The sequence below is a fragment of the Leptopilina boulardi genome, unplaced genomic scaffold (genome assembly GCF_019393585.1).
Source record: "Leptopilina boulardi isolate dan_hultmark-lab unplaced genomic scaffold, ZJU_Lbou_2.1 LbouV2_60, whole genome shotgun sequence".
Classification (NCBI taxonomy): Eukaryota; Metazoa; Arthropoda; class Insecta; order Hymenoptera; family Figitidae; genus Leptopilina; species Leptopilina boulardi.
The window spans coordinates 961,568-977,024 of NW_026138006.1; the positions used below are offsets into that span (position 1 = coordinate 961,568).

A 15,457-nucleotide genomic window follows, 5' to 3' on the forward strand; every position below is an offset into this window, starting at 1 on the left:
CCAAAAATATTACAAAAATATTTTTAAAAATTAGTATAATTTCAAAAACTCTTAATAAAGAAATGCGATCTAATTTTTTAAAACCTTTTGGAGATTTAATTAGGGGAGACCGAGGAGGAAAGTAACAAAAATCAGTTTTTTTATGCTAGCATTAAAAATATTTGTCGGATAAATTTGTCCAATATATTAAATGAAAGCTTGGACATTCACCTTTTAAATAAAATTTGAATTAAACATTTATAATAAATTGACAGTTCACAGTATAACTTTTACGCAAGCTCTTCATCTGTTACTTTCCTCATCACCCCCGAGGAGGAAAGTAACAAGCTCCTAGGAGGAAAGTAACAGTATAAAATTATGTAAAATTCTTTAGACTAATGACTATTATTAATTAGAAATATTTTTATTAGTTTTCCGCGAAAACACACATTCGATTCGACGATCGACCAAGCTCTGCTGTTCTCTCCTTATCAATCCCTTTATCCCTATTCGCCTACCTTCGTTAACATTCGTCATTACGAATGTCCCACTCTATATCTTTCTTTCACTACAGATTCGGCTATTCCTGACTTCATTCCGTCCTCGGAATCTCTTTTTCATTTTAGCAAGTCAAACCTTAGTACATTAAATTTCTCCACACATGCTCAACATTTTCACTCAAATAATCCAGATGAGTTCGACTACGTATACATATTTGATTTTTCAAACTGAAGTTTATAAATAATAAACTGCATACACTCACGATTATTTTAAAGCAAAAATTCAATCGATAAATTTTAACAAAATTGATTTTTTCCTCATTCATCCTTTTTCTACAACAAAAAAAATGGACAAGAATGACAAAAAAAATCTAACATTGTTATATTGCAGAAAATTTATGCACAAATATTTACAATCTACTTAATTAATTTGACTTATTGTGAGAAACCCACAATCTCATATTTTTCGGTTCCCACACTCCATTATATCGCTTTTGCGAGACCTGACATCCGTCTATATCAAACACCACGTATCGCTGGTTTCTGAGAACTTTTGTTATCTCATAGGGCCCTTTAAACTTCGGTACCGATTTAGGTGAGATTCCCTTTGTATTATCGAAATTTCTTATCATGACGAAATCTCCCACTCTATACTCTGTAGGCAAGCGCCGTTTTCGATTCGCGTTTTCTATATAAATATTCTGTGCCTTCTGCAAACTGATGTCAGCTCTCGCTCTTACACTCTCGAGATTCCGAGTCTGAGTATTTACATTTTCGCTCACATACTTGGCTATACAATCACTAATCTTTCCTCTCTGATTCAATCCAAATAATAGAGTACTAGGACTCTCGCGAGTAGACATATGAATCGAGTTGTTAATTGCAAATTCTACGTCCGCTACAACCTTTGGCCAGGTTTTTCCAACGTCAAAGTCGCTGAGTTTACCTAACATAGGCGCTAGCACTCGGTTCACTCGTTCCACCTGTCCATTCGCCTGAGGTGAAGCGGTGGCTACGCTTTGTAATTTAACATCATACTCTTTTAAGAATTCGCAAAATTCTTGGGACCTGAACGCAGTGCCTCGATCCGCCGTCAACAATTTGGGTTTGCTGTAATTTCGAAAGTACGACTTCAAATGTACTATTGCTTCAGCCGACGTAGTGGATTTTGTCGAGTACAATTTTGTGAATTTAGAAAACGCGTCAATCATTACTAATATATGTTTCTTGCTTTTTACTCTATTATCAAATATATCAATAAAGTCAATATGCACCCGTTCAAACGGTTTATCCCCTTTTGGAATTTTTTGTATTAACCCTTCGACTTTTCCAGAAGTCGGACTGAAAGCAATGCACTTAAAACAATTTCGAACGTGCTCATCAATTTTTGTTTCATATTCGGAAACCAATAATTTCTTCGTAACGTTTCGTACATTTTCGATACTCCTTGGTGTCCAAGGTCGTCGTGGTATTTATAAAATATATTCCGTTCCATACTCGAGGGTACATAAAATGCGAGTATTTCCCCGTTGTCAATTTTTCGATAAACAATACCGTTTCGAAGTTCATAAAATTTATCTTCAGAAGATTCTAACATTTTTTTTACATTTTCGATATTCTCATCTTTATTTTGCGCTAAAATTAAATTCGTTTCCAAAGAGTTATCGCACACCACGCCTATCCAATAACATCGACTCAATCCGTCAACGTGTCGCATTCGCGTTCCCGCGCGATGTTCAGTTGTATAATCGAAACTCTGTAATTCTAATACCCATCTAGCAATGCGAGGATTGATATCTTTCTTACTTAGTGCCAAAGCCAACGAGTTGCAGTCTGTGACAATTTTAAAAGGAGCACCATGTAAATAAACTCTAAATCTTCTCAAAGAATAAATGATTGCCAACATCTCCAACTCGAAGCTATGGTACCTACTTTCCACTTCGCTAGTTCTCTTGAAAAAATAGAATACCGGATGAAATCTAAGATCTTTTTTTTTCTGCATTAATATTGCCCCGAAACCGTGTGAACTGGCGTCACAATGAAGTTCTGTCTCATGACGAGGATCGTAAATCGCCAAAATAGGAGCATGAGTCAATCGAGCCTTCAACGTCTCAAAAGCTATTGTCTCTTTCTCGCCAAACACAAATTTTGTTCCCTTTTTTAGAAGATCGGTAAGCGGTTTCGCTATAATTGAAAAATTCTCGATAAATTTACGCGAGTATTGAGCAAGACCAATAAAGCTCTGTACCCCCTTAATATCTCGCGGCATCGGGAAATTCACAACAGCCTGAATTCCACGAGGAGATGGACTTATTCCTTCTTCTTTTATCATGTACCCCAAAAATTGCGTTTCGGAAAACAAAAATTCGCATTTATCAAGGCGAAGCTCCATTTTGTTATTTACGAGTAGTCAAAAGACCTCTTTTAATACTTTCAGATGATGTTCAATAGTCTCGGTGCAAACTAATTTGTCGTCCATATATACGACAATATCCCCTCTATTTATCAATTCCTTAAGAACAGTATTTACAAATCGTTGGAAACGCGACGGCGCAGTTTTCAAACCAAAAGGCATGCATAAGTACTCATACTGGCCAAAGGGGGTTACGAAGGAAGTATACTTCCTTGAGTCTTCCGCAATCGAAATATGGTGAAAACCGTCTTTGAGATCCAATCGAGTAAAATATTTCTTTTCGCTAAGTACATCTAGTTGGTCCTCTATTAACGGTAGAGGATAATTATCTTTTAACATTAATTCATTTAAAGCTCGATAATCGATGCACATGCGAGTTTCACCATTTTTCTTTTTAATTAAGACAACTCGAGAGGCGTACTCGGATTCACTGGGTCGAATTCGATTCGTTCTAATTAAATCATCAATGATATTTTTTAAAGTGGCTCTCTCAGCAAATGATAATCGCGTGGGACCAAATTGAAAAGGTTTGTTAATTTTTAAACAATCAGATTTTTCGTGATCACTAAAATCTTCTTCGATATTTAAGATTTCGTTTCCCGAGAATTCATTATCATCCCCATCTTCGATTAACTTCAATTTAAACTTTTTAAACGCGTCCCGACCCAGCACGACCGGGGGCCTCATCGTTTTGTCATCAACTACTAATAATTCTAACTCATTTCCTCCCTTGCCTAAATCTACCTGCGTTACAATCTTTCCATAAATCTTCAATTTAGAATCCTTAATTCCTGCATAATTTAAACAATTTACATCACCTGCAACAATTATATCTGAATTTACCAAACCTCTCTTGATGAAGCTGACGGGGCTGCCGCTGTCGAGTCTCGATGGAAGATCCATGGATAACACTTCACCGTCTACTTCAAACTGAAAATTCACATTTCGAAAAAACTCGTCATTTTCTAACGGATGATCAATATTCACGATTTCTGAGCTACTTCCGGGTTGTGATCCCCTAGTCTGTCGTTGATCCAGTTGAGTACAATTTCGTATATTATGTTCCAAAGACCTGCATCTGAAACACGAACCTCTTGGCCTTGATGGTTGACTGCACTCGGGTGAGATGTGTCCCCATTTACCACAATTGTAACACCTGGGCTTTCGTTGATCAGCGTTAGCGGTTGTGCTCACAGCTGATCCGTTCGTTTCTCAGAATCTTTCGAGAATTTGCTAGTGTTCTCCACTTGAAGTCTGGGATTCAAGGAAACATCCTGAAAGGAATCGAGCAGCGCGTCCACATCCGCGAACTTTTGAATTTTCGCCTGGTTACGCAGGGTGGAGTCCGAGATACCATAAATAAAATATTCCAGTCGTTCCTCCTCTGGTATTGGCACACGGTTGGCAAGAATAGTTTTTTGATGTACGTATTCAGTGAAAGTTTCTCCCCTTTTCCAAACTCTGTCCTCAAAAGCTTTTTTCAAAGCTAGCATCGATGGTTTTCGAGAAAACATCTTTCCAAGTTGTTCGATGATCTTATCAGCTGTCATCTCCACGTTAGTTGACACTGAGTGGAACCAGCTCAAAGCTTTGCCTTTCAATTTCGAGCAGATTAGTACTCTCATCACGTACTCATCCAATCCATATGTGCTCTGTAACAGCCTTGCTTGTCGCTGCCAGCTATCAAATGCCCCACCATCTCCGTCATAAGAGTTGAGCAATTCGCCAATCGCAGCCAGTGTCAATTTCGGCGTGCCGACAATAGACGAAACTGAAGTTGAAGACCTCTCTCGGATTCTTTCGTTGCCGACTTGTAATCGCAATTCCCCCAACCTGTCTCGCTCTACGTCACGGCTTCTTCTTTCGGCTTCCAAAATGTCGGATACTGAATTTCCCGGAGCGGACTCTAGATTATCTGAATTTTCTCGAAGTCCGTTCAGCTCGTTCGTGGTTTCTCGAAGCTCCTGAGCGATCCGTTCTCGTTCCTCTCGAACTTTCCTCAACTCAGCTTCTGCATCTTGTTGCTCTCTCCGCTGTAGATGTTGCTTCATTTCAGCAATCTCTTTTCTGGCAGATTCTAACAACGCCATTAGAGAGTCATTCTCCTTTCTAGCTAACAAGAGTTGATTTTCCTCCGTCACTTTGGCCTCTTTTTGTTGAAGCCACTGCCGTGCTAAAACACCCTCAGGATCCTTCTCCAACACCCTAGATACAAGATCGGCTTTGCTTCCATTAGTTGTAAGTTTTATGGAGCGAAGCAGCTCCTTCAAGTCAACCATGTTCATCTCTTGAATAGCAGCCGCCATCTTTATACCTTGCACGTGTTCGCTGAAAATCTCGACACTAAAACTCACGGTAATTTCGAACAAACACCGCGCGATCAATTTTACTTAAAAACAAGAGAAAACAATGAACATATATACAATTAAAATTCAATTTAAAAACTTAGAGAGCAATAGATTTTGATACAATAGGTCTGATCGTCTTTCCCGCGCGTTTCGCGTAAGGAGTCACTTGTGATTTTCGGTTTCTTTTCGAACAATAATCCGGTAATTCCACTTCTGAAAACTGTAGAGGATACTTGTCAGGACAGAATTAAACAGAAACACTTTATGTTCACTAGATACACAAAATCTTTATTTAGACACAATTATCATTACACAAGGTTTCCGCAAAAACACACATTCGATTCGACGATCGACCAAGCTCTGCTGTTCTCTCCTTATCAATCCCTTTATCCCTATTCGCCTACCTTCGTTAACATTCGTCATTACGAATGTCCCACTCTATATCTTTCTTTCACTACAGTTCGAAAGCCTGTTTATTTAGCTACAATTTTGTAATACATTATTTTGCTGTGGATTGCAATGCCTTCGAGATATTAGCGGAAAATTAAAAAAAAATTTAACTATCCATGCCCCACTGCTGGGGCAAGGATAGTTATCAAAATTCTTTTTACGAAAAATAATCAAAAAAAGACATTAAATTTGGGGTTTTTTTTAATTTCATTGGATAAAAGCACCTCAAAACACTTCAAAGCACTACCAAAAAAATTTTTTGAACATAAATAAATATTTAAAACAGTTAATATCTGAAACAGTGTTTTAAACAGAACTGAGACATTTTAGAAAAAACAGGATTTTCACAAATAAACACGTAGCTTCCACAAATGATATCGCATCAAGATCAAATTTTTCTTGGCGTCTTTTGGTGTTAAAACAAGAATATATGATGAATAGTGCCATTTTTGAACAAGCCACTAACAAGCAATAAAGCCACTAACTATCCTTGCCCCATCCTCCCGTATACTTATTTAGCACCCTAAACACAATAAAATCACGAAGTATAAAAAAAATCAATTTTTCGCCAATCCCTCATGAAATGGAACGCCCCAAATACTATCGAATTAAATAAATCTGTTATTCAATAATTGATTTTTATAATGTGCATATTATAAACAAATATTTGTTTTTCGATTCCGCTATAAATTTTTGCGGAACTGTTCATAAGTAATTTGTGAGAAAATGTTTAAATGTTTATTAAAATTGTTTTTTAGGTTTAAACGGTGCATACCTCAGTTACATTTATTGGTATATTTTTTTATGATTTTACAAAGCTCTTTTCTTATACAGATGTTAATTGTCAAAATGGGCCTATGGGTCAGACCGGACAGTTTTCAGTGAGGCAAACCGGGCAATGTATGTTTCCCTGTCAACAGAGACTCACAAAGATCACCGATCGGCTAGGAAACTTCGTGCTCGCCTTCGTGAATTTCCATCCACTTTACGGAGATTTACGAAGTTTACTGACAGACGTTTCTTCGTAAATCTACAACAAATAGTTAAAATTATTTGTTTTATAATAAATAAGATGTTTCTTTAATTGAAATTTAATCCTATATTATTATTTTCCTTATTGGGAAGATTGTTTATTTATTTTATATATTTAGTGACGTTTTCCTTTCTTTTAAATATCCAGAAAAATAAAAAAAATAAACTGGCCGATTTACCCCAGAGGGGTGTCCGGTTAACTCAAAAATGGGGCAAATCAGCCAGTTTGAAATTTTTTTAAAAATTAATGCAGGAACTAAACAATACATTTTAAGGTCTCTGGGAAAAAGTTGCTCAATTAGATGACCTTTATAGCAAGCTGTGCAACAATTTTTGGATCATCGTTTCTTTCCCGAGCCGGTCTAGCCTTAAATTAAACTTAATATATAGACAAATTAAACCCCACAAAGAATTTTGAAAAATTATCTCGATGTTTATTTTTGTGGGCTTTGGAAGTTGCAACTATAATTTGTTTACTTTTTGTGAGTTTTGTGATTTTTAGTTTTAAAAATTGCATCAAATTATGACTTAGAAAAATTGTATTGCACATTTTAAGTCTTAAAAAATTAATGAAAAATCGAAATATGTTTATTTATTTGCGTCATGGTTATAAGAAATCTCTTTTTTCAATTTCTGAATCTTACCACCATTTTTTTTTCATTTTATCCTTAGTCTTACAATGTAATTTTATTCTGGTGTATTCTTGTTACAAACAATTTTCTTTCAATGTAAATAACAAAAATAGAATGAAGCAAACATTAATCAGTATTCTTTTTTAAATTCTTATTACATTGCAAAACTTGGCGGCAAAATCAAGGAAATTTCTGAAAAAATGACGAAAACTTAATTAAAAAATTTTTATGATCACCATAAACCAAATAAATATTATATTTTCAAACCTAAAATATTTAATATATACTTTATTGATCTATTTAATAATTAATTGATAAATACCAAAAATATTACAAAAATATTTTTAAAAATTAGTATAATTTCAAAAACTCTTAATAAAGAAATGCGATCTAATTTTTTAAAACCTTTTGGAGATTTAATTAGGGGAGACCGAGGAGGAAAGTAACAAAAATCAGTTTTTTTATGCTAGCATTAAAAATATTTGTCGGATAAATTTGTCCAATATATTAAATGAAAGCTTGGACATTCACCTTTTAAATAAAATTTGAATTAAACATTTATAATAAATTGACAGTTCACAGTATAACTTTTACGCAAGCTCTTCATCTGTTACTTTCCTCATCACCCCCGAGGAGGAAAGTAACAAGCTCCTAGGAGGAAAGTAACAGTATAAAATTATGTAAAATTCTTTAGACTAATGACTATTATTAATTAGAAATATTTTTATTAGGAACACATAAAAGTTTAAGTACACTTTATACTTATTTGGCACATATTTGGGTCATATTAAGCACATATTTCGAACATTTTATGAATTTAGCTCATTTTTTTTCTTAGAGATATTTTATGCTTACCTAGATCACAGGTTTTTCTTAAATAAATCTCTGTTATTCGTAAAATTAAATACGATTTGCTTCAATCATTAGTTAAAACATGGACAATATCGACAACAGGAGAAAAGTAGCGTGTTACTTTCCTCCTCGGTCGCTTTTTTCTTGTATGTCAACAAAAAAGTTAAAACTACACAAATGTTAAATTGTTTGTTTAAGCACAACTTAAAGACAGATAATAAGGCTACAAAATAACGAAAGGCACATTTTGAAAAACAATACAATTAAAGAAATACGAGACTTTGAAAATTTGAACGAAAACTTACTTTTGACGTTTTTTCTGCACGTCACACCGGAATCAGACCTAACCTTTCCTGTCAGGCTCGGACACACTATGGAGGAGGAAGGGGGAACAGTGCCGACTAAAAATATGTTTGAACCATGTCTATCCGATAATTTGTTTAAAAGTTATAAGCTTTGTTACTTTCCTCCTCTGTTACTTTCCTCCTCGGTCTCCCCTACTATATAAACCTACTTCAATTTGGCACTAGTGCATTTCGGGAAAGAGAAATGTGTTGCACAGTGTTATAAAAGGTTTTTCATTAGTTTCATTAGTTACTAGAGCCTTACAACTGTTAACATGGCCGGTTTGCCTCAATCTCCCCTAACTGATTTATTCAATTCAATAGCATTTTTCTTCAATTTGCATTAATTTTCCCCATAATTTTAACAATTTACGAATGTATCACGAGTGTGCAACGAAGATGAAACGAGTTCGTGACACATAAGTAGTTTGCCATCCGTTAGGGTTAACTACGTGTTGCATAGGATACTTTTTACTCTAAAGGCACAGAAATAATCATTTGTGGTTATGTAGGGGAGACCGGGGCTGAAAGTGCCGGCGGTAAGTTGTGCCGATAGGAATATCTCAAAAACAAATTTTTTTTTCAAAACTGAAAGTGAGAGAAGTATTGTTTTACTTATGAGCATCTTTGGCAACTATTTTGATTTTGTTTGCTTCACGGAATAATTAGCTGTTAGTAATTTGGTGCTTTGGCGTCACTTACGTGCAAGTTTTCATGTTTACATTTTTTGGTCTATTTTTTGCATTTTTAAAGATACAGATAGGTTTTTTTTTAAATGATCCAAATTTATCAAGGGATTCAATGGTGTATTGATCTTAACAGTTAATTTATCTAGTTCTTTAATATATGATAAAAAGTGAGCGTCGACGCAACGAGGTTAATTGCGCCTTTCGCTTGGGGCTGGTTGTGCCGCTGTCAATCGCTGCATAACCATAATCTACTATTGCCTCGTTTGTTCGAATAGTTAGTCCAACACAAAATCAAGAGAAAAGTTGATTCAATGCATAGTTTGCAAAAACTGGGCACATTTAAAATGTGTGTAGGGTAAAAAAACGGTCAGTTATATGTGTGTCAATTGTAATTTCAATAAATCGCATTCGGAATAAGTATTTATGTCTTAAAAATTATTTATTAATCAGAAAGTAGAGTTTTTACAATTAATTAACGATACAAATAATTATTTCAAAAAAATTTTAAAAGACTGACTAATTATGTAATTGTAAAATTTGAGTCAGAAATGTTTATTTATTTACAAAAATCTATAAGTAATACGATTGTTGGAAAAATCTTTTGAATGTTTATAATAAAAATACTTATTACGAAAACTATATTTTAAGTGACTGACTAACTATGCAATTATAGAATATAAGTCAGAAAATGTTTATTTGTACTTACTAAAATCTATAGAAATCTTAAGATTGTTCCTAAAAACCTTTAAAAGTTTATAACTAATGATTAATAAATAATAGTAAATCATATATTGTCAATAATTATTTTATTTCTTACGCGTAAAATCATTTGCTTCAACTGAAACAACTAAAAAATCTAAGCGGCACAACCGACCCCGACGTCGACACAACTCTCCCCAGCGCAGAGTTCAACGTGCCGTGTTGCCTCGCTGCACAAAATCATTTTTTACAAAAAAACTGCTCAAAATTATTAAAAAATAATAATGGATTTAAAAACTACATTAAATTTTACAATAGATAGACTATAGATTAAAACAAAAAATTCTCATTTTATTAGCATTTTAGTTAGTTTTCTCAAAATCGACACTTTCAGCCCCGGTCTCCCCTACTTAAAAAGATATTTATTTTAAATTATAGGTATACAATGTTATGTAAACACCGAAAGGGGGCTAGGAAAGCTAACTAGGGGAGACCGGGGCTGTTTGACGCAAGGGTTGCTTGGCGCACTTTAGTTTATTGAAAAGTGTTAAGTTAAATTAATTTTTCTCTTCATTCAAGTTAAAGTACTTGATGAACTGGAAGTTTCTACAAAATTTCATTAATATTCATTAAGTATTGTGGAGTATAGATTAAAATAACTGATTTTGGCACTCCAAAGTCATTTTTTAACCTCTTCTTTTTTGTGATATCTCTTAAAAAAATGAATTTTAGAAAAGCTCAATTATTAAGTTTTGAGCTCTATACATTTGTTATTAAGAAACCAAAAAAATTTTTGATTTATATTAACAGTTTTTATAAAAAAATAATAAATATTTCAAAAGTATATTCGGGGTTAGGTGGCGCGTTTATCTGAAAATTTCGTTAAATATTAATAGAATGATTAAATTAAGTTGATTATATGAAATTTACACATTCATATGCACCAATAACAATCCTTTTCAAAAAATTTAACCGAATAATGGGTTTTTAAATATTCACAGCGTAATTATCAAATTTTTTTTTTATAATTTTACGATTTCATAGAAAATGCTTTTAATTTAAATGAAATTTTCTAATTTTTAAAATAATTTTATTGTAAAATTACAATGTAAGACTTATTTTGTTAAGTCTTATACTGTTTTAACTTTAAATCATATAATTTAATAAATTTCACTTTTACGCCACGCAACCCCGGGCCGGGGTTGCATGGCGCGCTTTGTACAGCTTTAAAGAAAGTGGTATAAAAAGAAAAAAAACTAAACTCCATTAAACTTTGTTTTTTTTTAAATTAAAGCTGAGATGTTACAACAAGTTTTCTATACAATAACTTTAAAAAAAGCAAAAATGAATGAGTAACACAACAAAAAATAAAAAGTGCGTCAAATAACCCCGGTCTCCCCTACCTTATGTTATATTTTTAAAAAACCATTTATTACTTTTTGTACAATATAAAAAAAGAAACTTTGTTTGCTTTCTATTTACTTTGTTAATTTATTTACGATTTCCGATTTTAGTAATAAAGATTTCTTTTTATTTTCAGCCATCCGAAATATAGAGCTGCCCTAAAGGAAAAACTTCCATTCTTTGTTTGTGGCGAAACAGGCGAAGCAGCACCGGCAGCAGCTGCGAACGCTGACACTGTGTCAACAAACAGCAAAGCATAATAGTTTAATAAGCTAATATCATATCTTATTAACACAATTCTAATAACTTTTAAAAAATACATATTACAACATAAAAAGTTTTGGTCATTAGTTAGAGGAATTTCTTAATATTTAATTATTTTGAATAAAATTCCTAACCTTCAGGTTAGACCTTTGCAAGGTCTGAAGTATGTACTAACCCCTTAATAAATGTAAACAATACAAAACAAATTATCGAAGTCTAATAAAAAATCAAGAATTTGTCCCTAGTGGTCTATAAATATATTAAGGGGGGAAATTCGTGTAAATGCACGTTCTTTCAGGAATTTAAAAAAAACTGGTAAAGTTTATTGAATTAAATTAAAGCATACCTTAAAGTACACAATATAAGCTTTATAAAAAAAATTTGTTATTAAAAAATATTACAAAATGCGGGGTTACAGGCGTTTGAAGTTGCATTGCACGGCTCGCGAAAACATACGTTTCGAGAAAAACGCGTATAAAGTTTTCGATACATTAAAGTAGTGTTTTAACTATTTCCTTGAAGACGTTGTGTATTCGAAAATAACTATTACACTAAATCAAATATTTACTATCACGTGCTTACAGTGCTTGCTAATGACAATTAATAAAATTATATTGACGAGAAACCGAAAGAATAGAGGGATCACGTGCTCATATTTAAATGCATTTGGTAGTATCTGAAGTGCTAAACTTATGCTTACTATAGACATTCATACATCTACTAATAGATTAGTAATGTAAAAAAAATTCTAAAAAAATTTTGTTTTACACGAGTTTTATTATTTTTTTATTTTTTGTACCCTCAAAATGAAGCTTAGGATATATACTTTCAATACCAATAAAAACTAGAATGACGTTTTTCTTGTTTTCGTGATATTAATTAATAATAAATAAGTCATATTACATTCAAATTCAATCATTTTTCAAAAATACTGTAGAAGCGATGAGACAAAATTTTTATCCTATGCAAATTGTATAAACCAATAAATTTTTTAAGTTTTAAATTTTTTTCTTGAAAATTGATATTTCTTCTTTTAGAAAGTACAATTAATAATATTGTTTTAATTATTTAACTGTTAATTTATTATTTTTTCTGGAGCTCTGCATTTCCGTGGATAAACGTCCTTAATCAGTGCAATAGTTTTTTTTATGATGTCCGTTAGGTCAAAAAACATTGTTTTGAGAAAAAGCTAATTTACGAAAACATGTCCTTTTTCAAAAAAATACCCTATTACGCGTCAGGATACATTATATACATGTATATATGTTTTTATATACGGGTCATTCTCACAAAAAGGACAAATGACACGTTCATGACATTATTTTTAATAAATAATTATAATAATTGAAAATGTTGCGGGCCTTATTATAGAAGTCAACAGAATTTAATAAGATTTTATAAAAAAAAATTGACAATTTTAAATAATTGAATATAATCATGTTTATATAGTGTAAAAACTCCCCTCCGTTACCGTTCGCGAAGTAAGTTTTATTTAAAGAAGAATTATTGCATTCATACTGCAATAGGAAAACATCTTTTGTCTAGTAACATCTACTAATTACATTATTTATAATTGATTTATAAAGTGTAAAACAGAATATTTGTAAAATATTTTTTCCTAGAATTAAATAAGTTTTGTTCGCAAAGTAAACTCCCCTCCGTGACCAATTACAAATATAATGAGTAAATGAAAAAAAAAAATGATAATTGAGAAATGAAGAATTCAAAAGTGTTTACAGTGACGATGTTGTTTTAGTCAGTACACAACATCATGAAAGAAATGAAAACAATAAGTGTCAGAAAGATTTTCAGTTTCGCAATGTTCGTCGACACAAAAAAACTCCCCTCCGTGTCCACTTTAAATTTAGTTTTTTGATAAATAAATAATAAATATTATTAATAATTTTTAGAATATTCTTTTAAATATGGCGAATACTATTATTACTTTTTTTTATAAAATTTATTATTTTTATATTAGAATCAATAAATTTTGGCTACGCCTAAAGGAAGAAAACTCCCCTCCGTGATCGCTAGTCACATCCATCGATTATAAAGCCTCATGCAAAAAAATGCACCTTTTTCGTACCTCGAATTTTGAAACTTTCTTTATGCCAAATGGTAACATATGATGACCCAATAATCCCTGCAAAATTTCAAGATGAGCATATGCCCCCTTTCGGAATTACAGGGGGTCAAAGGGGGCCATGTCAAAAAAAAAGAACATGTAATATTATCGAATAATAATGTTAAAAAAATCAAACGAAATCGTTCCTTCAAGATTTTCGTCTGCTGATTACGAATTTGAAGTCCGTTTTCAAAAATTCAAAATGGCGGAACCTATATGGTGGACAACAATTTAAAAAATCGATCCGATTGACCTGAAAATGGTTACTCGGAGGTTTTTGGGGTCGCTGATTACGAATCTGAGGTCCGTTTTTCAAAATTCAAAATGGCGGATCCAATATGGCGGACTACAATTTCAAAAATCAATCCAATTTACTTGAAAATGGTTACTTGGGTTACCTTCAGATTTGTGTTCACCGTTATTGAAACCCCCTAATTAACGATATTGAAGCCAATTAAATAGATTTAAAAGATAATTGTCCGACATTTTGAATTTTTTAAAACTGATTCCAGATTCGTAATCAGCGACCCCAAAAACCCCTGAGTAACTATTTTCAAGTAAATTGGATGGATGTTTAAATCTGTCGTCCGCCATTTTGAATTTTTAAAAACGGACCTTAAATTCGTAATCAGCGACCCCGAAAACCCCCGAATAACCATTTTCAAGTAAATTGGACTGATTTTTGAAATTGTCGTCCGCCATATTGGATCTGTCATTTTGAATTTTGAAAAACTAACACCGGATTCGTGTTTAGCGACCCCAAAAACCCTCGAGTAACAAGATTTAAACGGATTCGATCATTGTATCGGTGACAAAATATTAAACAATTATTTTATATTAAACAATTATTTTTTAAACAATAATGTTCATAAAGATCGTAACAACGTATTTTAGAGACTTATTTAGGTCCTTCTCTTCACATAGCAATAGTCATAACAGTGGTTTTGAACTTTTTTTTTTTTTTTTTTCTTAATTCAGCATTTGTCCTTTTCGAGAGATTCACCCATACATATTTATATATACATATATGCGTACTTTGAAATATATTTATATAGGTATATTTATAAAAGCATACATTGTACTGACGAAGAGCACGCTCCATGAGCGCGTGATTTTTGCATTGTACCCCGTTTTTCGATATGTTACCGAAGTTTCCAACCAGAATAATTGTTTCCATGATATGTATCCACCTACAAGTTCATCAATAAGCACATTCCAAAACCCTTTGACACCCCTCATCACAACTTCTGCGATGATACAAAGACCATGGGAAACGACAGTGACGTGGATCCAACATGGTAGAACGAATAACAATCCTTACATCCACTGCCAGTATCAGAATAACGAAGAAATACGATATGGACAAAATTTGTTTAACACGCAATCTACTGCCCCTTTTGCACAACAATATAATCAAAAGAAACAATTTAGAACAGATTCGAATTCATGCTTTAAAGGCATGTCTAACTACAGTGCGCCAATAGTAAAACCCATATATAAAGTCTGCTATCAACTTTTGCTGAAATTACTCCCCATCTTTCTCTGCAGCGATTGCTTGATATCCATGAAAAATCAACATGGGTTTTTTGCAACTTCTTCTTCTTATTCAAATCCATGCAAATATGTACGCATGCATTGGCTTTGTTGTGGACTGAGATCCTTAACATGTAGCCATGACCAGGTATTTTTGAGGTTTCTTGCAACTTGAAGTTGAAACGTTACGCGC

At 32.9% G+C, this 15,457-nt stretch overlaps 1 protein-coding gene across 5 annotated transcripts in view; it reads left to right on the forward strand.

Moving 5' to 3' along the window:
- The window catches only part of LOC127290350 (rhodopsin-like), a 699,229-nt gene extending 687,383 nt beyond the window's left edge, over window positions 1–11,846 (forward strand). For all 5 annotated transcript variants that reach the window (XM_051318856.1, XM_051318854.1, XM_051318858.1 and 2 more), the window contains one exon: window positions 11,479–11,846. In XM_051318856.1, the coding sequence (XP_051174813.1) occupies window positions 11,479–11,602 (124 nt within the window). In that variant the 3' untranslated portion in view covers window positions 11,603–11,846. The remainder of the gene's footprint in view (window positions 1–11,478) is intronic.
- Window positions 11,847–15,457: the final 3,611 nt, after the last annotated feature.